Source organism: Leuresthes tenuis, unplaced genomic scaffold (assembly GCF_036924035.1).
Source record: "Leuresthes tenuis unplaced genomic scaffold, fLeuTen1.0.hap1 SCAF_11, whole genome shotgun sequence".
In the NCBI taxonomy this organism is placed as follows: domain Eukaryota; kingdom Metazoa; phylum Chordata; class Actinopteri; order Atheriniformes; family Atherinopsidae; genus Leuresthes; species Leuresthes tenuis.
Genome location: NW_027325365.1, coordinates 9,857,163 through 9,880,583, shown reverse-complemented (window position 1 = coordinate 9,880,583; position 23,421 = coordinate 9,857,163). Strand labels below are relative to the sequence as shown.

At 37.4% G+C, this 23,421-nt stretch overlaps 1 protein-coding gene across 1 annotated transcript; it reads right to left on the bottom strand.

Annotated features, from left to right (window-relative positions):
• Positions 1 to 4,978: 4,978 nt before the first annotated feature.
• LOC140318581 (solute carrier family 4 member 11-like) lies at positions 4,979 to 21,078 on the bottom strand. The gene is made up of 19 exons (XM_072396396.1): positions 21,020 to 21,078; positions 20,112 to 20,207; positions 19,659 to 19,702; positions 17,871 to 18,090; positions 17,668 to 17,749; positions 17,380 to 17,503; positions 16,522 to 16,731; positions 14,299 to 14,383; positions 14,094 to 14,219; positions 13,809 to 13,922; positions 13,057 to 13,189; positions 11,675 to 11,748; positions 10,897 to 11,176; positions 9,209 to 9,315; positions 8,777 to 8,942; positions 8,406 to 8,579; positions 7,053 to 7,248; positions 6,647 to 6,816; positions 4,979 to 6,244 (listed from the first exon to the last, which is right to left on the bottom strand). The coding sequence occupies exons 1-19, from the start codon at positions 21,021 to 21,023 to the stop codon at positions 6,178 to 6,180; spliced, it is 2,472 nt and encodes an 823-aa protein (XP_072252497.1). The 5' UTR covers positions 21,024 to 21,078; the 3' UTR covers positions 4,979 to 6,177.
• Between the last annotated feature and the right edge of the window lie 2,343 nt (positions 21,079 to 23,421).

The window sequence follows — 23,421 nt, the reverse complement described above, 5'->3', positions numbered from 1 at the left end:
CAAGGTGCTCTACTGACAAGCAGCAGTGCAGGATTACGTTTTTTTCAGCACCCATCAGAGTCCAGAAGATGTCTATTTTTTTGTTTTTAGAGAGAAGCACACAGCTTCGATGAGTGAGAACAGCATAAAAAAACAGCCTTTAATCTGGAGTCAATAAATAAGAAGCTCTTAACAGTGTCTGAAGTCTGAGAAAAAGCCAAACAATGCATCTTTGCTTGTTTCTCTGTGGGACAAGAGGAGAAAGAATAATACAAACAAATTTCTTGAATATCCTTTTATGATCTTAATACCTTGTTTGAGTGGATGGAAGCTGAAGATACCTGAGGTTTTGTAACTTTTTATATGTTTTTGGATTTAGACAGTTTAACTAATTGCTTGACAGATTTGTTTATCCTGAGGGATCATTTCAGTTTTCCTGCATGTCTAGCCAGGATCAAGTGCATCTGCTCCTACATGCAACACTTGGAAACCAGGGTAACAGCCAAAGCACACACACACATACATAAACCAGATATAGTGACATGGATTACATTTCCCTGTAGGGCTGACATATGGGCCCGCTGTATGCCAAGGCCCTGCTGTGCCATTTCAGACTTCTGGCACACAGACAAGTCTGAAGTGCAGGTAGGAGCCATCAATTGCCGTGAGATTTTTTTCTCTTAATGTATCTAAAGCAACCTCACACAGCATAACCCTGTTTTCCATACATTGCTAAAAGATCCAAGATCAACGGGCTGATCCGGGAACAACTGATTCTGGTTACAGTAATCCAATTTGCTTGGTTCTTTTAGCCCACTTGAGAATTTGATTAGTACAGCTGGATTCAATATTCTGAGATGATTGCACACTCCCACGATCATTGACAGTTCTACTGTTTGGAGGAGTGACAAAAGGGAGGGTAAAATAAGCCCAACAGAGCAAGAGCTTCTGTTGGATGACTGTGAGGATTATGGCAAGTTGATTCTCAGTTAAGGTAACGCCACAAAAACAGCAGCAACTTTCATGCCAAAGTATCAAGACACAAAGTACAACAAAATACAACTCTACTCTTCAAAGAGATGTGTCATGGAGAACTGCTGTGCTGATAGGTGATTACTGTTGTGTTATGGTTCAAAATATATTCTCAACCTTTAAGAACAATTATCAGACATTCAGCAACAATCATCCTCAATTTACTGTTTTTAAAAAAAATGTATAGGTGGTATTAAAGTATGATCACAGTGTTATATTTCATTTGCTGGCACTGTGCAGGATTAAACAGAATTCACACTGCAGAACATGTTTTAAAGAAAATTGTGAAAAACTGGCACAAAGGAGGCAACTTTGTATCACAATCAGTTCTATTTCTCATGATTTCCACCCCACCATTTAAAATTTGATCATTCTGTGAGTTTATTGATTCTTCTTCTTAAGATTTCAGAAACAATTCATAGTTTATTATTTGATTAATTCAATTCCAGACATAAAATGTGTTCTATGTCAGCAGCTTAACATGGAGTTATGTCTGATCAGTAAAAATAGCAGAAGGAAATTGTTTTATGCTGCAAAGCAGACAGTTTCTAATAACTTCCACAACAGGCTGCACCCACTACTGGCATGATTCTTATCTTTCTTATACGAATATATATATTTTTGTGGCAGACAGTTGTAGATAGTAGCTCTGTGTTACACATCACCTACACCACAGATTCTACGTAGTTTAATTTTCTTCCACTGATATAAGAATAAAGAATAAAGTACTGCTGCTGACCTACCCTGTGGTCAAAATATTGTTAGTGTCAATCTTTAAGGTCTCAGCTGGTCCCAGTGACACTAATGTGTTGTTTGCTTTGTTAGAGCCTCTCAGTTTTTGTCATTTTGCAGTTATCACCTTCTAATTTCATCCTGCATCTCCACGTCCACAACTCATATTCATACTCAGCGGTTGACTGCTGTGGCCCGCCACTGCTAGTTAAGGCTTTTAGCCAATCTGATTTCTATAAACAAGGCAACATGCTGCACCTGACTCCTGCTTTTAGAATTTAAATTTATCCTTGCTGTCTCTCAAGACAGATTTCTAATGTGCTCATTGTCTCTCTTCAGACTCAAGCTGCATATAAACAAATTAATTGTTTTCTGTGAAGTTTTGAAAGTGCCATCGGACTTCATAACAAGCCAAATCCTTTTTTAATAACTAATGGCTACATATACTAACACACTGCTCCATTGTCTGTAATGATACACCAGACTAATCTCCATGATAGACTTAATGCATCTTGACATCCCGCCGGGCTTAAACAACCTGGTTATTAATTCAAGGCACTCAGTGTTATCTATCGCAGCTCATGCGGTAGATTTCTGTCTCCACTGTCACCTTTGCTGGTTTGATTTTCCTCAGCCTATCCAGTGAACACTCTGTCATGTGGAGGCTTGCTCTTTTCACCAGATTTAAGTGGGGGTGTAAGAATTGAGTGTTAGGATAATGAAAATGAAGCACAAATGTGTGAATACTGAAGGTGTGAGCATGTCCGAGAATGTCTGGGTTAATTTGTGTGTGGAAGTAGTTCACGTGGCATCTCCTGTATCTTTTGGCTGTGTTATGTGTGGTGACAGTCGTCTGATGGGGCTCAAATACTTACCTCAAAGCTTAAATCAAAGTCGGTCAATGACAATTATTTTCATTTTTATTGGTATTATTAAATGTTTAAAATGAGCCTGTGTGTTAACTCGGTATCTCTTAAAATTCCCCAAATTATGTTACACAGTGTGAAATACTTTTTTTTTTCAACAATTCCATTTTGCAATGCTGTACAATAGTCACAAGAGTGACTGTGTTTTTTTATTTATTACTTAGCATTTACCAGTGGCGCAGATGGGATTTGGATGAATCTAGTGGGGACAGGCCACCAGAGTCATATATATCGATAATAACCGTGATATTGAACTAATTAAAAGTCTTACTTAATGATAACTGACTGTTTTGGTTTTTTTGCCTTACCAACTATTTCAAGTGTAATTCAATTCCAAAAAATAAGAAAACAAAAAAACTTAGAAAAACAAAAATAAATTATTTTTGTTGTTTTCACAATATTGTTATTTTATGGCAACAATAAGTGTGCGGTAAAAATCTGATATCCGACAGCCCTAAAGTAAAATCATTATTTTTTCACATTTTGTAAAAAAAGAAAGAAAGGCAGAACTTGTTTTTCTGATTTTGTGTTGTGCACAAAGATGAGTTTGTTAGCAGAAGCCTCCCATGCCAGTCGACACATGCAGGTAAATAATCATGAGCTGCAGCTGGTTAGTTTGTCTGTGAGGTGGAGGCTCATTTTTCTCTGCTGCCATGCACTTTAAGACAGGAGCTGACCATTGTGGGAGCCAGTCTGATGAAATGCAGGAAATTATGTGACTTACCAGGGTATCAGCAGCAGATAATCCCTGCAGGTGACACATCTGCAATGTGGATGAGACAACAGGTAGACAAGACAGTACAGGAACTGAAAGGGTATTAGAAATGTGGGGGGAAGGAGTAATGGAAATTCTGAGCTACACCTGTCTGGACAAGAACACAATATATTCATTAGACGTCTCAGATCAGGAAGAAGTGCTCTGTATTGCTGGTAGGCTGATGGTTCATTCAGATAGTTGTGACGGCAAATTGATTGACAGAATCTCTACGGTGACCAAGAGGTTAATATATACCTGTGGTGACAGACTCAGAAGATTCAAATCACTGTAAAAGATCCAATATCTTTGAATATATAGCTTAGATTGGTTGTATTTAACACTTTGGTCCCAGAGTCTTCTGGAAATAAAGGTGGGGAGGGGTTTGCTACACTCTGGGTAAACAGATCCAGAATGTTATTCAATGTGAAATGCTAAAAAATGATCAAATAACTAAAATCAAATGGTGATATCATCATCTATGGTACGCATGATCAAAGATGTAAACAATGGAAGAGACTGAGCAGCATTGAACTGTTGTGGTCTTTAGGCACTTGGGTGGCACTACAATAAAAGCAAACATCATTTTGTGGTGAAAAGCCCAACATGGTCTCAGTAAAACTGTTTATTGCCGCATCGAAAAATAAAAGCTAAAACTCAATATTTTGAAGAAAAATACCAGCCTTATTGTCAATGTTAAACTGTTCCCATTTACAAAACCACTTGCCAAACTTGTTTTTTTCTCCCACCTTGTCTTTATTGCAAGAGTGTAAACATTTATCTTTGATATAAGACAGTGAAAAGAAAGGATGATGCAACTTAAAACATGCCCCCGTTCCATGTTTTTTAAACATGATGGTAGCATCATCACATTCAGAGAGAGCCACAATATTTAACACGTTTTCTTTTAATTCAAAACAGGATTTGAAAATGATTCACCGTCCTGTTTATGTTTGTATTTTACAATTGGTTCTTTTTAAATTATGATTAAGAATGAGGACAATGTTCTATATTATTGACTATCACATGACATTCACAGTGGCTTCCAGGCCTGATTCAAAGTCTTGTCTTTGCAAAGAGAAAACTTTTTCTCATTGAGCAACTGAATTTTGAATCATTGCATTTTAATGAAAATAAACTTTCTTCTTCTGTATTTGGGCACAGTTTGAAAAGGAGCTTCTTATAGTTTATTTAAACAAAAAGAAAAAAATGTTCTTCGTGTGATGATTATGTGTGCATTTCAAGAATTCAGTACAGACAGTTAACAGAAAGTTAACCGTAACAAAAAACAGGAATGGTGTAACACTTAAGCTTTAGTGTCCTACTCTATCATATGGTGGAGCATTTTCATGACTGTATTGTATTTTTATGGGAGTAAATCTATCTATGCCAACTCTACAACTCTTCCAATGTTTGTAATGTTAAAAGAAATCATATGTCATGGCATTAGTTTTTCAAATGTCATACGTTTACCAAAAAGCATCACCCCAACTGTTTGGGGCCAAAATAAAAGGAAACTAAAAAAAAAAAAAAACTTTGATTCTGATTATTTTTGCCCTAAGGAACCATAAAATGACACATTTCCCTTTACCTTTTTCTGTGCTTATTTTAAAGAGTTAAGGTATTAATGGTGGAATAACAATTTCTGAACAGCAATAGCTACAAAATCCATCTAATAAAGCTGTTTGTTGGCTGGCAAAAGGGATTTTGCAAGATGCACATGAAACAAAATTACCTGACTGATCATGTAAAGGTGGTGACCTTTGGGAAACTACTCATGCTTCATATCTGTTCAATCATAACTTCATTGTCACTGTTTCTTTCATAAGATGAGGGATAATATGAATTTATCTTTTTCTCTGTAACACTGTGGTGGGTGCATATCATCATCCATGTGTAATGTCATAACATATTGGTTATGAACCTCTACTGCCCCCTATTGGAGGATTTATCAGCTCCGGTGGCTTTACAGCAGTCCTCGTCACTGTAAATGAAGTGTTGATGTGTTATAGTATTTGATGGAGAGTCCAATGGAGAAATAATGTGTTTGCATGTTTTTCTTTAAAAACTGATACTATATATATATACATATTCAAATGAGAAGTGCTCATTGAGTCCCTCAAAAAATATTTTATTTGTTTCAGAGCAGTTTGATTTAAACCCAACAGAACAATGAACTTGTTACCTATGTAATAACAGAAGCACACTATGTGACTTCTCAAGTGTAAGAATCAGTTGTTTAGAACTAAATGACTGAAAAATATACTTTTAAACCTGACTGTAGTGTTTCAAACGTGAGCAGTGAAAAATTACTTTTCATAATTTTTTCTACTGCTGTATACATTTTCCTTTATGGAAGTCTCATTTTAAACATAGCTGGCTCTTTCTTAAACACCTTATTGCCTGAATTAAATGAATGATCAGCGTTTCTTAAGTAATACAGACAATGTCATCAACTCATGTATCTGCCCATTACAAGCACAAGACAGACTTGTCTGTGGGTGAAATTCCTCCTAACTACTAGTGTTATAAACAATAAAGATGTTTGAATGTTACATAATAAAGCCACCTACAGTTACAGTGAATCTGTATTGAACCACAACTAAGCAAATGAAGGCTGCAAATGGCCACTCGTTAATCAACAAGTGCTCGATTTGCAGTTCAAATGCATTGCATTTGACTATCACAGTCACTGAGTCTTGAATCTGTTCCCTTCTGTCTTCCAACATTTCACAAAGGTGCTCAGTTGTTGTTCTATATGTACTGAGAATCCATGATGTCCAAGTACTTGGATTCGATCACTCTGGGAAGCAAGCTGGTCCTGAGATAAAACACATAACAAAATTGCATATAGTGTTTATGTGGAAACTGCTTCTTATCATTTAGAAAAAAATAATTCTCTATTTGACAAGTTTTGAACAATAGAGCAAGAACATTAGTATTTAGTCTGAGTTTTAAAAGTGAATACAGCACATCAGTGGAGAATTACTTCAAGTCTCTGTTTTCAGAGGACTCTGCAAGAGTCAAGCTCTAAAAAACAGGCAACAGACAGGTTTTCGATTAAAATTATCTCAAAACTTCTTCCACAACCACTGTGACTGTTACTTGTGAACTGATATTCAAGTGTAAAACCAACACAGAAAGTTTCCTGAGCTCAACCTGCTTGAACAGAAGCAGGTTTATATGGTCCCACTCTGCCCCCTTTTGGCCAGGGTTATCTCACCTAACAGGGACCAGTAGGATCATCAGAAGAGGGAAGACCATCTTCATATAAGGCAGAGGATACATCCCAAACGCACACAGGATGATGAGCTGGATCATCTGCAGCGCTGTGAAGTAGTGCACCTTCCTCTGAGGCACACGGCGAATGTAGTGGGTGGGAGGATAAGAGGTCTAGACAGACAGGAGTGAGCATCATGTGGTCAAAATGCTGTTTTATGAGTTCATTCACATTGAGTTTTGATTATGTAAGAAAAGACTGATGCGAATTTGTTGAAATTAAAAAAATTCTCCAAAATATAGAATTGACAAACAACTGTTTCATTAAACTATAACGTTATGTCACAAACTCAACATACCTCATTAAAACAAAAAGTTATGTCACAACTCTGCACGTTATTCCTGCTCACCTGTTCCTTTAACAGCAGGGTCATGCGGTCCACCATCTGATTCCCATCGAGCGACGTGGCTGCGACATAAAGGAAGAGGCCGTAGAGGACAGGCTTGGGGATCCACTGCAGAGGAATGGGCAGCATGAACGCAGACAGGCCAATCAGGATGTTGGCCACTAGTGAGGTTAGACGTGTCTCCTTCACACTGACGATCCTATTAGGAGACAAAGGGAAGTACTTAAATGAACCCATTAAGTGTGTCATCTGACGAAAACACGTGTTTATCTTAATCAATGTCTTACAACTTGGGACACGTAAAAACCAAGTTCAACCAAAGAGGGATTTTTTTTACCGTCTTGGATTTAAAGGATTTGTGAAAGTATCCACTTTTCATTGAAAAAACAAAGAACAGGAATAGAATATACTATATGATTAATTTAACTCAAATAAATTATCTTGAAGAGATACCACATGGGACTCATTGTTATTTTTTTCCCTAAATAAAGTCAAATAAGAAAGGAAATGGTCATTACAAAAGTTAATACTTGAGCAATAATAAATTCAGATCAAATTGTCAAGTTTAGTTAAAGATAAAAAAGGGATTTATTAAACACTACCATATTTTTACATCTACTTCAATTACTTTTCAGACTAAATGTTCATATGTTTCTGTATAATATTACAGAATGTATTAAACAAAAAGGGCATTCTATCTGCCAAACACAAAGCGCAACTTTTAATGAAATACATTTTAGCAGGGGGTACCTTTGCCATATTTATGTCTTCTACATATGAGACAGGACTTGTCTGCTCAGTAAACTCGAAAAAAAATAGTTCTCACATCTTTCAAATGTTACATAAGGAGCTATTTTACTGCAATCCATGATGCACCTCTGACTGTTGTGAATTAGTTTTTTTGAGAGTAAAACAAATTTTAAGTGTCCATACAATATGGGGGCTTTCTACTGTTAACTAATAAGAAATCATACATATCATATAAAGACAAAAAGAATCTACCTGACATGCGTCAGAATAAAGTAAATATATCATAATCTCCAAGGTTGTCTAGCATGTTGAGCCTTTAATCCCACATGAGTGGACCAAAATAAATGGATATTTAAAGTATTTCATGTATAAAAGTCCCTGAGAACTGAATACTTGTTCTCCAAACTGTATCTAAGCTCAACAGGTTTTCCCTAAACCATGTTGATATGTTTTAGCAATTAGTTTTAAAATCACTGGCGAAAATAATCACCGGTTAGACTTACTTGAGCAGGGAAATATATTTGGCATCCTTGTTAGACAGCTCCCCACACAGAGAGTTAAGAGTTTCAACTGCCTGCATTTTGTCCTCATTTTGACTTTACTCACGTCGAGTAGACGTGTCCGTTCTCTACGTGCTGTTCTACTTTGGCAAGTTGACGGGCGTGTAGGGAGGAATGTGGGAAGGCAGCGTGCATCCATGGCAACCCCAGACAGGACATGAGGATGTTGATGAAGCCGGTCAGCATTAAGTCCCAGTGGAACGCTGTGCCTTTTAACAACCTGGTGCAAATGTATGCAGACACACACAAGTTTCAAGTGGTTTGTCAGGGTCGGAGCAGCATCACTCTGTTCTCAAGCAGGAGCAACCATTTAATCTTCTTTGACAATAAAAAATGCATTGAAATAAAAAAAGTTTTTTCCTTTTTTAAGCTCATTGTCATGGTTTGGTATTTTCAATAAAAAAAATGGGGTCTTACTTGTGTTCTGGTACATGTGTGAGTGAGATGACGATGTTCTGGTCAATAAAGATGAGCAGTGCAAGGAGAAATCCCAGCCCGACAGCACTCAGTGCATTCATTCCTGTCAGCTTTTCAAATGGAGGGTACTTGAAGATTGGACCATCATGGACATTGAATACAGGAACTAAGAGGAGCAAAAGATTTCTCGTGACATTACACACATTTGCAAAGCAGAGAATAAGCATAAAACTTGCAATGAAAGTTATGAATAAATGTCTGATGGGGAGCCTTTCCTGCTTGGAAGCTGTCTTTTACAAACATTACATTTCCTGTCTTTGGCAGGAATCAGCAGCCACAGAAGCACAGGATCAGAAAAAGGTGTTGTATGCCTAGGTTGTAACTTCAAATCTCAAGGGTACTCTTCTATCAGTCTGAAGGATCTGTACTCACGCTGTATATCAATGAAAAGGTAGGAGCCAATGAAGGAGAATATCACCACAGAGACAGGCAAAGCACAGTCAGACACCACTTCTCTGATTTTGCCATTCAGATACGGGCTGTAAGGAAAAGAAGCAATGCATGTTTCAGTTTTTCACAATGCTGGTGTGATAAACTCTATAAACAGTGTTACAGCTGTAGTTATTTTAGTGTAAAATGGAACAAATTCATGTCTGGTCTTGAAAGTTTGCCACTGAAGGGAACAATGACATTTTCAAATAAGTTTGTTTGTCTTTCTTATGTATTAAACTGTATTACTGCAGTTGAGGTAAAATTATTTTATAAGTTTGATTCTCCTGCATGACTCTCGAGGTGTGACTTTTCCCTCCTGTGGCGGTTTTAATAAGTGAGTCTTTCTGTAGATACTGTTTGCAGGAGTGGAACATAACAACAACTACATTTTTAGATCAAAAGAACCATCAGCAAGTAAAAACAACAAAACCTGTGTAATACTCCTCATCTATAAAGAGCTCCTGCATTCAGAAGATCAGATTAAAGATGTACTAAATTTGAATTTACTTCACCTGCAGAGGAGACATTGAAGGTGGATATGGTATGGTTTTTATATATTTGATATCACCATGAAACCTCCCCAGCTAACAACTCACATTAGAAAAAATTCTATAGAAATATAGAAATGAGGCATAATCCAGCCACAGTGTACTTATATGTATTACTTTCAGGAATCTGGAGGTTGGATAAATTCAAGTTCAAATTCTTGAAATTATTCAAATGAAACAATCATAACAGGAGATTTCTGATATTTATTCTTTGTCACTTAACAATTTATATTGCGCTGTCAACCCATCACAATCACCCCTGTATTCTATTCATCTGGATATGAACGATAAATGAACAACAACCTCCGTAAAGCCTTTCGGTATCTAGGCAGGAATAACAGAGGGAAGTTTGGTGGGTGTAAGTGACACTGAAAGGGATCTTACTGTTTAGAGTCTGAGCTCCAGTTTGATTGGAAATTACTTTTGCTGAATTGGCGATTTATGAATAAAACTTCATTCAATTTGACTCAATTACAAACTCACTGGATAAAGTGCCAATTAAAAAAAAAAATCCATATTTTTGTTTTAGAAAATAAATTTAAGGGATGAAATATTTTACAAATAGATATCAATATGAAACTTTAACATTAGATTTGTTTTTCTATTTAAATAACTCAAATGACCAATTATTTAATCAAATATGGACAGATTTACTCTCATGCCCAAGAATAAGTATTAATAGGTATTTTCTTTTTAGTCTTTTTAGTCAAGAAAACTTGTGAAGGAAGCCAAATATTTCAAATCAACAAGTAGGCACCATTACAATGATGGTTTAACTTTGTGAATAAAAAATCTTCTTAATAAGTAGCTCAGAATAAGCTTCAATCTTGATATGTATAGCACAGCTGTTAGATAAATACATTACAATAATTAGTAATTGTAAATACAATATGTTTATTGTAGTCTGACTTTTAAGTTGTTTATTTCATGTTTTTGGCTTGTCTGAAAATTTTGGCTTATTGTCTGGTTAAGTTTTTAATAACTGACCCACTGAGACACATTGACTAAGGAGTAATAAAGTGGAGTACACTGAATCACTCAAACCTCATAAAAACTGACCAACAATTGGCCAAACTGTACCTTCTCTTGATAAGATAAAGTGTGTAACCAAGCCACAAAGTCCCCAACATCAGCAGCAGACAGAGGATGGGCCTTTCTCTCGTGCATTCCACCAACGACTCCGGCAGGAAGACTAACACATGCTCCTCAGTATGTCCAAGTAGTGACACATTCCTACTTCGATGCTCGAGCATGTTTGTTGTCTGGTTATTAGCCTTCTCCAGAATATCATTAATTTGCTGGAGAACTACCGTGCTGTTTGTGGTCGTCAGTGTGGGTCCATGGTAGAAGTGTTCAAAAACTGGGAAGGAAAGAGTGAAAGAATGATATTGACGACATATGACAAGACCATAAGTGACCATTTCCATTTTTGTTTCCTATTTTAAAAACAAAATTAACAGGACTGTCTTGTCGAGTCTAGACAAAAAAAAGAATTAAAACATGTTTACTGGGTGTCTTTAAACAAATTGTATCAGAGTTTTAATGCAAGTCCCTGAACAATTTGAATTCTTAGTCAATCCGTCATTCAAACATTTATTTTTTATTTGGTAGAAAAGTGCAACAGCCTAAAGCTTAGTAGAAAATAAGTCATCTCTAAAAGATCCAACACATGCTCAGCTTGTCTCCTGACTTGTGATAGAACCTTACAAAGAACTGTTACGACAGGAAAAAGTTTGATTTTATGATTGGCTTTACTCTCTACACCACAATATGGCTACATATACCTGCTGAGCTGCATTACTTATAACACAGGTATTCACAGCATGTTTAATGCAATCTGCACTTTGGTTAGACTCACTTTTGACTGTGCCTTTCACTGCATCCCCAACAAATGCTATGGAGATGAATAGTGCAATTACTTCTTCAGTGGAGCTGTGAGATATGAGAAATATAAGAAACATTGTTTGATCTTAAGGTTAATAAAAACGGAATAGTGTTTATGTACACACAGACATAATATACTATTCAAGGCAAAGTTGTGACAAAATTGGGATGAGATTTCAGTTCAGTGCACTGACTCCACATGGGTTTGTGTTTTATTTTTTTGATAGTAATGTGCAAAAGTCATCAGGCCACCCCTCGTTTCTTTGTTGTTTGCTTCAAGCAGCCGGACTTTCATTTTAACTTTTCAAAGTGGTCTTGAGCAATAGTTGTAGCAACTCATATTTAGTCCAGTCCTTGTACCTGGTGTGTGTGCTATTTATTTTTTTTGCTTGTTAAGTCACAAATTGATTGGCAAAGAATCAAGTGTGAATTGTATCTTTAGAGACTTTATTTCTTGCAGCATGTTGCAAAGGTGTTTGTTCCATTTCTTTAGTTCAATATATGAAAAAATACAAAAGATAACACTGTTTGACAGACGTCAGATTATATTTTTGTACCAACAAGGTGATTGCAATTGAGCTATATATCTCAGCATGGTGTGCAGTGTGTTCTTAAAAAATCTGAAGAAACTGGACAAGTGGACAAAACAGAAGAAGAGGTGTCTGGCTTAAAAGAAAATATTTACAGTATATGAGCAGTATCTGAAAGTGATGTCCTTAAGTAATAATAAAAAATCCTGCAAACACCTGACATGGGACCTGAGAGATGCATCAGTTGATCAATCTACTGTTCACTGAAGCCTCATCAGACATGGTCTCCATGGAAGGGTGGCTGTCAAGAAGCCATTCTTAAGGAAGGGAAACAGGGAGAAAAGGCTGAGCTATACCAAATGATACAAGAACTGGACTGAACAGATATTCGGGAGTGATAAATCCTCCCCAAGAGCCAGGATCTCAACATTGTAGAAACAGTGTGAGATGATTTTGACAGAGAATGGAATAAAAAGCAGTCAACATCCAAAGAAGAGCTTTAAAATGTCCTTCAAGAAGTCTGGATAACTAATCCTGAAGACTACTTAAAGAAATTACAAGAAAGCTTGTCTAAGAGGGTTCAAGCTGTGTTGCAGAATAAAGACGCATACCAAATAATGACTTTTCAATGCTATTTTTTCCTTATATATTCTATTTCATATTGCATGTAACGCTGCATGTCTCAGTACACTGTTGGACCAAATTCCCCATTTTCCTGGCAATATCTAAAAACAAATGAGGGGTGGCTCAAGACCTTTGCATGGTACTGTATATCAAAAGCATGGGTCTGCAATATGTCATGGAGAGAATCTTGTTGTATATTTACCGTTTAAAGAGTTTCATCAGCAGGCTGACATTAAATAAGCCTCCAAGAATGAGGAACAAACTGTTCCATAAACCGATGCAGGCATAGAAAGCATCAAAGTCGAGGTCATAGTCATCACAGATACCCCTGATAACTACAAATTATACATGAGAGACACATACAGACACACTCATCAATATTGTTCATGTTCACAAATTCTACAGTTTAACTGTTATGATAAAAACCTGTTTGAATTAGTTATTCTGAGTTATAATAATTATAATACTTCACTTTGTAACTGTCGGTTGCCATTCCTGTTGACTGTCTGTAGTGGCTGGATATATGTTTCATACAAAGCAGTGATGCAGAGCCATGCAGTGCATACGATGTAGTAGAAGTGATGAAAAAGTTATTGTTGAGCTTTCTGCCTCATTTTCTACATATCGCATACCTGTTCTTTTTGGACAACTTTAACAGATTACCCTTTACTTATAACATTTATTTTTACCATTAATTTGAATATAGGGTGAATACCACTTACTTTTTTTTACCCATAGGTTCTATGCGTGATTCAGCAAGTGAATCACGCATAGAAATAATTTCAATCGAAATGTACCTTTTTTAATGTAAAATGCATCTGTCCTGTACGCAGTGAGTTTTGAGATTTACCAAACTTTTTATAAGTCCTCAAAGGCAGCATCCAACGTCTTCTCAGACATTCATATTACAGACTCCTAAGGTTTGTTTTTTTAATAGTAGTACACAATACACACCACTTATGAAGATGGCCAGTGGGGCAGTGGTCAGTGGAATGACAAGTGGGGAGCCAGCAAACAGAGAATAGATCACTCCTCCAATACTTTGACCTACGATAGTCTTCTGAACATCTGCCAAAACCCAGAATCAACAAAAATTTAAAGCTTACATTGTTCATTAAACCTGCATGCACCTATATGCATTGCACTTTTTTTCTCTGTAGCACACTTGATAACAATAAACGTTTTTCATATATAAAGGGGTTGGATATAAGATAAAGATAATAAAGACAAGATGAATACCTATTTCTCCTCTTGTGCTTTCATCATTCAACGAGCCAAAGGCAATTGCAGGAAGTAGAATTGCAATGTAGAGGAAGATGGCAGTGGTGGTGTACTTCAGAAGACAGCGGTCCTTCCCAGTTAAACCTTGATGAATTTTTACAATGTTATAAAAGATATAAAAACCTCAAACAAAGCGGATATTTACAAGAAAAACTGTTAGTACCATCTGTGTAGTCTGAGGGGTAGAGAGGCAGTCTGCGACGGAGGTCATCATAAACCCCTTTACCAGCTTTGAAGAAATCTCTGCACTGTGAAGAGGAAGACTGTTAGGACATTGGAGGCTCCAGCCAAAATGAAAGCCTGAGCTCAGAAAACAATGATTGGTCACTTTCGTGGTATGATTTGATAGACAATAGTTCTTGTTGTTCTGTCTCGGCATTATGATTTTCAGAAAAACACAAAGAGGCAGAAGGTCACAGGGCCAGTTGTAACAATAGATCTAGCATCAGCTCATTTGTCACCATTTAAGATTGAATCCCTAGATCAACACTTTTTTTAGATGTGAGGTTCTGAAAATAAAGAAAAGACAAAACCAAATTCTGAAAATCCTGGTTTACAAAAAAAGGATTTTACAAAAAGCTTCACTTAACTAAAGAAAAATGTAGGAGAATGAATTCTATACAAAAGTTTTTTTTCGACTGGAGTGATGCTAAGTGATTCTATGTGAAATGTGAGTGTATTTCAAAGTGTATGCTTATTTTGAATCTGTTAGCACTATGTTTCAAACATGCTTGATCAGACTGTAAAAGTTATTTGATAGTGATTAAAAAAACACCTGTTCAAATATCTCACAACTGAACATCTTAACTGGAAAAAGGTCAATAACATGATTGGAAAAGATTTAGAGACTTCATAGAAAACAGAAAAGAATATTATTTAAAGATCTGAGAATATGAAGACAATGACAAGGCTGAACACCAATAATGAATAACTATGATCTTTGGCCTTTCAGGTGGTTCTAATTTAAAAACGTTGATGAGTCGAAATCACTAACTAAGCTCAGAAACATAATGAAAACCGTCCTCGCATCAAGAGATGCAAGTTTAAACAGAAAAACCTCGCACAGATCCAAATATTCTGCAGCTGTCTCTAAGTAAACGCTGCATCTCCTGGGCTAAAGAGGACACAGACTGCCTATCTTGTTATCAACACATAATTAAAAATCCAATATCCATGATGATATGTGGATGCATCAGTTAACAGGGTAACTTGCACATCTGTGAAGGCACCATTAACAAAGAAAGACAACATATGCTGCCATCCAGATTATGTCTTTTTCAGGGAAGGCTTGCGTGTTTTGTGAAAATAGTGTTAAACCACATTTTGGTTAGATTACACCATTGCTCTGCAGTAAAAGAGTCTGGGTGCTAAACTGCCCTGCCTGCAGTCCAGACCTGTCAGCCATGAAAAATCATTGGCTCATTATGAAAGAAAAAAAAACTGCTGAAAAACTATAAAGCATTAATTTACTTCCAAAACTACAGTAATCGAATTCTTCAAATGTTCATTTTCTTCTTTTCTTTTTTTTTTTTTGTTGGAGTAAAGTATGAGGTGAGCTTAATTTTTTTCTTACAATAATTTGGAAAGATAACAGGAAATGCATAAATTTTCTCTCATTTGCTGGCTGGATGATGGGTGTTGTTGACAGAGAGAAGTAAAAATTAAACATGTCTCTAATCTAAGATACTGGCACACCTTGTTTGCTTTTGTAGTTTGCAATTGAAGAACATGTTAAAAGGCTAGTCTGGCAGCAGCAAACCTTCACTTAAGTGCTGTTTTCAACCTACTCACGACATCAGGTGTAACCACAACTTGTTGTTAACTGCAGTCTTTTACAACCCAGTCTTTTAAAACACATGCTTTCTCTCTCAGCATTATTTGTGTGTTCTCTCTTCTCCAACCCCCTGCTGCATTCACACATTTCCTCTTAAACTAAAAACTGGGCATAATGAAATACTTAATCATGACACGAGGCTGCACACATTCTGCCGTCAGCTCCATGGAAGGCTTGGCAGCTTTTTCAGTCTGTTGCCCAGCTGCTTCTCATTCCTCAGGCCTGGCTAATAGAGTGTGGAAACAGGATACTCAGATAATCTGGCTCAACTACTTTACTGCACCACAACTTTATGTGCCTGGGTAGAGTGAGAAAACATAAGGGTGGTCTCGACATCTGGAGAGACATAACAGTCAGTAGAGAGTGTAAATGTTTTTACAAGTGAGCATGCTCTATTAAATAGATTTATGTTTCCAATTGCTTTTCTAGGTTAATGCTTTTTGGCATCTATCGTTCACCTTGTTAGTCATATAGCCACATATATCAATAAATTCTGCACTGATTACAACATAGAACTGTCTGGTTTATGTCTTTTTGGCTCTTTATTCACACCTGGAGATCTTTTCCTTTACGTGGATCTGAGTGATCCACTTCCACCACAACAGCCTTCTCAGTGACTATGGAGAGCTGATGTCGTTGGCAGACCAGCTCCTGCTTAAACTCCTCCGTGGTTTTGGCCTCCAAAAGCTTCTGTCTGAAGGAAATGTCAGAGAACATCGTAGCAAATGTTCTACCCAGTTCAATGGCTGTCTTGGTGCTTTTCTGAAAAACATAATCAGAAAGTAGACAGATTAGACTAGTTGTTATTCTAAACTGGCTGTGTGTGCATGCCTGATCATGTATCTGTGTTAGCCCTGTGATGGAGCGGTGACGTGTCCAGGCTGTATTCTGACTCCTGTTCACCAGCCCCTCCGCTACAGAGTATTGCAGCTATTGCAAATTATGAACACTCTGCTATTTATCCATTTTTGATAGTACCTTTGGCAGCACAGAAATTGAGGTAGTTCTTTACATTTGACCTTTAACAACAACATCAACAAACTTCAGTTTAAAAATCTCAGACAAGACTACCTTTTTGTTCATTTATTCATGTTTATTTATCTCTCTATACATTGGATGGCATTTTTATTCTGTGTCAAAGAAAGGATGGAGATAGAGATGACAGAGGAGTACAACTGTTTATGAAAATGATTACTGTGCTGATTTTGTTCTCAAGTGATCCGAAAATAGTGAAGCATGTTCACTGCATGCTCCCAGACCTTGTCAAATTGTTGGTTTGATTTTCATTTTACTATAAAAGGAGGCAAAAAAAAATAGGAAAATATTCTCTGTTGACATTTTTCTGTCTCTGTGCCAAGCCTAATATGAATATTTTTCTATTTTCTTTTGTGGAGTAATAATCAGTCTTACCGTCCTGGGTGGAGCAAGGATGAGGATGACGTAGCGAGCCTCGCAGCAGTTGACTCCCCAGTTTTGTGGTCTCTCCAGTCGGGTGATACAGACATGGCGTCTCTGAAGGTTTCTCACATTGGCCCTGGATTAATATATATTTTATTTGAAACTGAATTGGTTGGGGTTTTCACTGTTCTGTCAAATGAGCTAACCAACTATGAAAAATTTGATACTTTGACAATCTATTTATTTAGGGAGAGGGGTTGATTAAAGTCCAAAAAAACTAAGCAATTGCAGTGAACTCACAGAATACATAGCCAGGATTGCTGGTAATGAACACCGGTCGAAGTTGCAGTCACACCCTGAATGGTCTCTGTCAGAAGATGAACTGCGGAAGCATAAAACAATGCAGAGATCAATCTCTGAAAGATTTCATGCTCACTTTTCAAGTAGACTTTTTTATCCTCTTGAAATGATAACAAGTGCTTTTTTAAACATGCTTCACTCACCATTAATCTCTTTTCCTCCAGCATCCGTGAACAGGGAAGTCATGACCTCATCAACATCACAACTGCTATGGCCTTCATCCATCATATGAGCCATCATTCGCCTCAGGACCTCATCCAGAGTGGTAGCTCTCTCATCCAACACGATGCTTGCCTGAGCCAGGAAGCTGTCCAGGTCTCTGTGGGCACGTACTTCCTCCTGGAAGTTCATGGGCTTTACATACTGGTGTGAGCAAAAACAGGGGGAAATTGATTTACTGTGTACCTCAAACAGACAAAATGTTCATGGTGCACATTTTGATTTAGCTTTTAGTATATTTAACAGAAGAAAGTATTTGCAATCCCTATTTTTCCTCCCAACTCAATGCAGATACCTACTGATGCTTTCAGATTTAGAACAGTCCTCAGGTAGGTAAATAAATTTGAAAATGCCTGTGTAAATCATACCCCAAATTAAACAAAGGTGAACATATTGGCCTTTCTTAAAAGGTTACAGTCTAAATCTTAGCCTTTGGAGGTATTTCCCACTTTGACATTGGGACTTCCAACCTTACTCAGCATATCTGTTCCTGTACATCATTACTGTCACTTGGTTATAATGTTCCATGTATGCTGTACCTGTTGGCATTTCACACCCCACTTCTATGTGCTGGACTGTCTCAGAGTCCTTTCTGCGGAGCCTACACATGGAATCCTGTCTAGTGGTAGATCTGCTTCTGTACGGTCTTTCAGACTAGCCTTTTCTAGCCACTGATAGGACGTCGATATTAGCTACTTCTTCAATCTGTCGTGCGGAGGCTCATCCTTCCATGACGGTTCCTCCTCTGCTTCCTCCCATCCCCTGGATTTCAGCTGCCTGAGATATTAACTTAGCAGTTTATGACGGGGGGCCATGTTTCCGATGTATTGAACTTTGTTCTTCCTATTCAGTTGACTCTTCAGGACCTGCCTTCCTCTTTGTAGGTACATGGTTATGACTAACTTTCTTGCAGTCTCCTTATAGTTGCCATTTGCCTTGGAGATCTCAAGGTATTTGTAGCTGTCCTGAATATCTGCTATGGTGCCCTCTGGTAGTTCAACCCCTTCAGTTGTAAAATGAAATTGTGATGCCCTTGCTATATATCCTAGTGGAGTGAGTTGATGTTTCGCTCAGTCTAGGTATACAGCTTGATGTTGTCCATGTGGAAGAGGTGGCTGATGGCTGCTTCACTTTGTAACTGGTATCCATAGCTACTCTTTGTGATAATGTGCCCAAGGGGGTTCAGGCCTATGTAGCAGTACAGAAGTGTAGTTGGCTTTGAATTGGCCTTTAGGGTTGTCTTCCACTCTTCCATTGAGTTCTTGAAGAAGGCTTGAAGTAGCTGGTGTTTAGCTCCTTGGGTGTTCCCATCAATTCCCCTCAGGGCACTATTTATGTATTGAACCATGTACCTCCTCATCTTATCCACTATAATGCCTGACAGGAGCTTCCATGTTGTACAGAGGCAGGTTATTGACTTGTACTTGGATGGAACCGCCTCCCTCTGGTAATCTTTCATGATCAGTACTGTCCGGCCTTAGGTTAGCCAGTCTAAGTGGGTCCCATCCATTAGTAGCTGGTTAATTTCTGCTGCTATTTTAGAATGATTTGCATTATGTTAAAATTCCAACAGCATGTCACATGTATAACCACATACATACAGCAGCTTTGTATACTGTAAAGTTAGGAGGGCTGTCCTGCATCTGGGCACTGAGAGAATATTTCCTTGGCTGTATATTAAGTGATAAGAATGCAAAATAACTAAATCTTACTTTTCTTGTTGTGTTTAAAAGCCCAAATCCAGGTCCCTCTGTATCTGCATCACAACAAAAACAGCAATGAGTATAAAATTTTTTGTTAAGATTCGAAGTCTTGAACACCAAATATTGAGTTATATTGGTGTTTCAAGTGTCACTTACTAATGTATAACAGTATTTGTCTGAGGGTATATCTCATATTAAAGAACAGTGTTTAGTTTGAGTCAATGAATCTCTGTAGCCACATATCATTTTACAAATTCACATGGTTAAAATTATCTAAAATAATGAATACCCAAGTACAGGACATGATAGAACAGCACATCTCTGCAATGATCCAAAGCAATATCATTTGATCCAAAGCAACATCATTTATAACCTAATTTGCAATCCCCAGATGGGCACTTTCTTCACATTAAATGCAAACTCACAGTAAATACATGGCAATTTGCAACTTTAAACACACACCTGAAACACTGATCGGAACCTCATTGTCATATATGTGGTCCTTATTAGTGTCGGATGAGTCCGGCACATAATCCTCCTTCTCTCCATCCTGCAGCTCTGTGGATACAATGGAGCCACAGTCTATTCATTCACATGTGATTCTGTTTTTTCATCTGAACAGGAGTGTCTATGTCAGAAATAATTCCCTTTACAATGGAACAATGGAGTGAATCACATGAAATAAGAGGTAATAATAAATGTCATTACACAGCCTCAGTTACTGCTCTGTTATAGTCACGTCGAGATAAAACTGCTCTTTGAATCAAGGTTAAAATGAGATGCTAGCCACATTAATAGTGTCTCCAGTAAGGGACAATTTATTTTGCCCTCCCACCACTTTGCCATCTGTTGACAAGAACACAGCAAGAGGAAGAGAGCGAAAGACCTAATAAAAAATCCCCCTTAAACCAGACATGCAGCAATATAACAACAGCAGCCTCTCGTAAATTCCTTCATTGTATAGAAGATAAATATGGCTTCTTGATTGCGGGTTTTATTAGGGGAAAAAATAAACTTCCACAGAATTAGATAATTAACCCTTCACAAGCACAGCTTTGAGCAGGGATTATTCCTTCACCCCATCATTAACTCCAAGATCATCTGCCTTGTTATTTACCTATTAATTAACCTCCTAATACGCAGCAAAGGGACTGTCTGTGCTCAGTGACATGTGAAATGGGTAATCAATGAGTAGTGAGAAGCATTGTCATACACATAAAAAATTGATGATCTCCAACATTCTGAATGAAAAAAAAAACCTGAATAATTTTGATTTAACGTACAGTAGATCATATCAAGGTGATAAGAGAGCAGAACTCAGTTGAGAGACACAATTGCAGTAAATATGAAGTGTGACTGCAGCTACGTACCCATCTCTTGGAAAGCATATCCATTCTTAGCCCTCCCAGTGGATGGAGCCTCTGCAGGAGTAAAAATAAATGATGTTTACAAAACTTCATGCTGAGCATGAATTAGTGATTAGTGTTTGTGCTTTTCCTTGCTTTTCATCAATTTTTACTGTCTCAGGCGGGTCTTTTTGAATTTGACCAGTAGAATTGCTAGTCATAGCTGATAAGTGGCAGGCAACATTGCCAGCCACCATGTATGCAATGACATGTAACAACATGAAGAAAATAGTGACAAAGCCAACAAATGTGTGCATATAAGTCACTATAAATAACTATATTACTATACTCAGTGAGTTTGCTTGAACGGCATGAAATATTTGAGCATAGAGTTGTTCTAGATTTATAAAATGTATAAAATATTCTAGATTTCTAATAAGAATGAAGATAATCAGAAAGGTGTTTTCAGTGAGATGCTGAACACATCTGAATAAAGCCAGTGTGCTGATGAAACTGTGTGAAACTAGAAATGACTGGTTGACACAGGAGCCTCAGGCCAGTGCAACAGCAGCTCTCAGTTCACAAGCGATGAAAAAAAAGTAAGTATGCATGCACCGTCAAGGTCTACAGAGAAATGTCAACATTTTAAGCTGGTCTGATGGTATGTGATAACAGATTTTGTGGACAGAAATTGAAAATTAGTTAGTCAGCTAACTGCCTCTAACATCTGAGCTTGCTAAATCCTTATTTCCAGTGTTATAAGTATACCATTAAAATTGTATAACATAATATTGTAAAATTAGGAGTGAGTTATGGAAATACCGAAGAGGCTAAAAAAAATGCCATGTTGAGAAACTTAAACATCCCCTCACTCTCAGTTACAACAAAAATCTGATGCCAGCTGTTTCTGATGTTTGTGTAGGCGATCGTGTATCTCCTGCAGCTGTACAGATGAGCTTTTCACTGCCTCAGGCAGAGTTTGGCACCAGGGGCTTGAGAGCAAGGCTATATCTCAAAGCGTATTAGACAGAACATTCCCAGGCCTTCTCCACATCACAGGAGTCTGCGCAGACAACAGGGTGTCTCACAGCTTCTGGAATGAGCTATTCATGCCAGAGTTGGCTGCATGCAGAATGACAGAGTCTTGTCTCATAAAATTAAAGGTCAACTTTCCTGTAAATACTCTTCACAATATGTTATCAGTATGATCAACAACAGAGGCTGACTACAACTGCATTGTTCTGCCACTCATGGACTGAAATGACATTTGTGCTTCATTTGGAAGAAATGACAGCACCATTGGGTAAAGGGAAATATTCTCCACCTGTCAATGTTCAGCCAGAGCAGAATTTAACAGAATATACAGTAATCAACTGTCTTTTTACAAACCTGTGGGTTACATTGGCTCATGCCCGTTGGTTTGCTTTTGAGCTCTCGTCCTTGTGCTTATGCTGCATTCTAGCAACTTAAGTGTAAATTAAGCTGAAACCTCTCCACAAGAAGCCCTTCAACCATGACACTAAAACCAAAATAGTCTGCACTCTTGCTCCCCGACCTTGTTTGTAAAGTCTTTCAAGGCACCAATCCTCTCATGACACCACAAGTTTTCCATTGCTGGTTGTTAGTGAGATGCCTGCATAACTGCCATGATCCTTGGTTTATGACCTTCCAAACATTGAAGTGATGATAGGATGTTTACTCCTTATTTGTAAGATTTTTTTAATGTAAATACTTACAGACAATAAATTAAACTAATACTGCATACATAAGTCATAATAAACCTTTTTTCACAGAAAACCCTTTGACCTGAATTTGGAATTAACTTTTTTATTGACTTTCCCAGCAAGCAGGCACTCCACTGAGTAAAATGGAGTCACCAATAATACTGTGCTTTCCTACTAGGTTAAATCAAAATATCTGCCATGCCAAATATCTATTTAAAAAACTAAACTGGTGTTGTTACTGCAAATCTTCATTTTTGAATTTGTGGACCTGTAATGTTGCTTTTTGTCATTTTCTTTGATTATTTACATATGAATTATTATTTGCATTTGCAAATGTATGAGTTTTTTTTACTGTGTAAAACTAAGTGTAAAAACTAAATTCACTTGCTTGTAAATTATTTCACATCCAACATACTGAATATATTTACATCAACCTCAGTTGTACTTTGTGTTAATTTCCAATCTGATCTGAGAATAAAATGTATAAAAGCTACGTTGGTCCACAGCTGAAATGCTGCAGTTTAACAAAAAAAGACTCAAATATTGTAAGACTGTACACACAGAAGTGGCTTGTGTTTAACTACGTGACTATGTCGCTGTTATGTGTGGCTTTATGATGACGTGTACAAGGAAACCAAGACCAGCTTTGGTATGTTAGCTATTCAGACTATGGTACATACAGCTCCGATGGTGTCAGGCAGT

Coding starts and splice junctions, on each gene's coding strand:
- LOC140318581 (XM_072396396.1), bottom strand. Junction 19,703..20,111: donor GGTTCCGATCAGTGTTTCAG/GTGTGTGTTTAA, acceptor GTTGTGATGCAG/ATACAGAGGGACCTGGATTT. Junction 17,750..17,870: donor TGGAGGAAAAGAGATTAATG/GTGAGTGAAGCA, acceptor ATGCTTCCGCAG/TTCATCTTCTGACAGAGACC.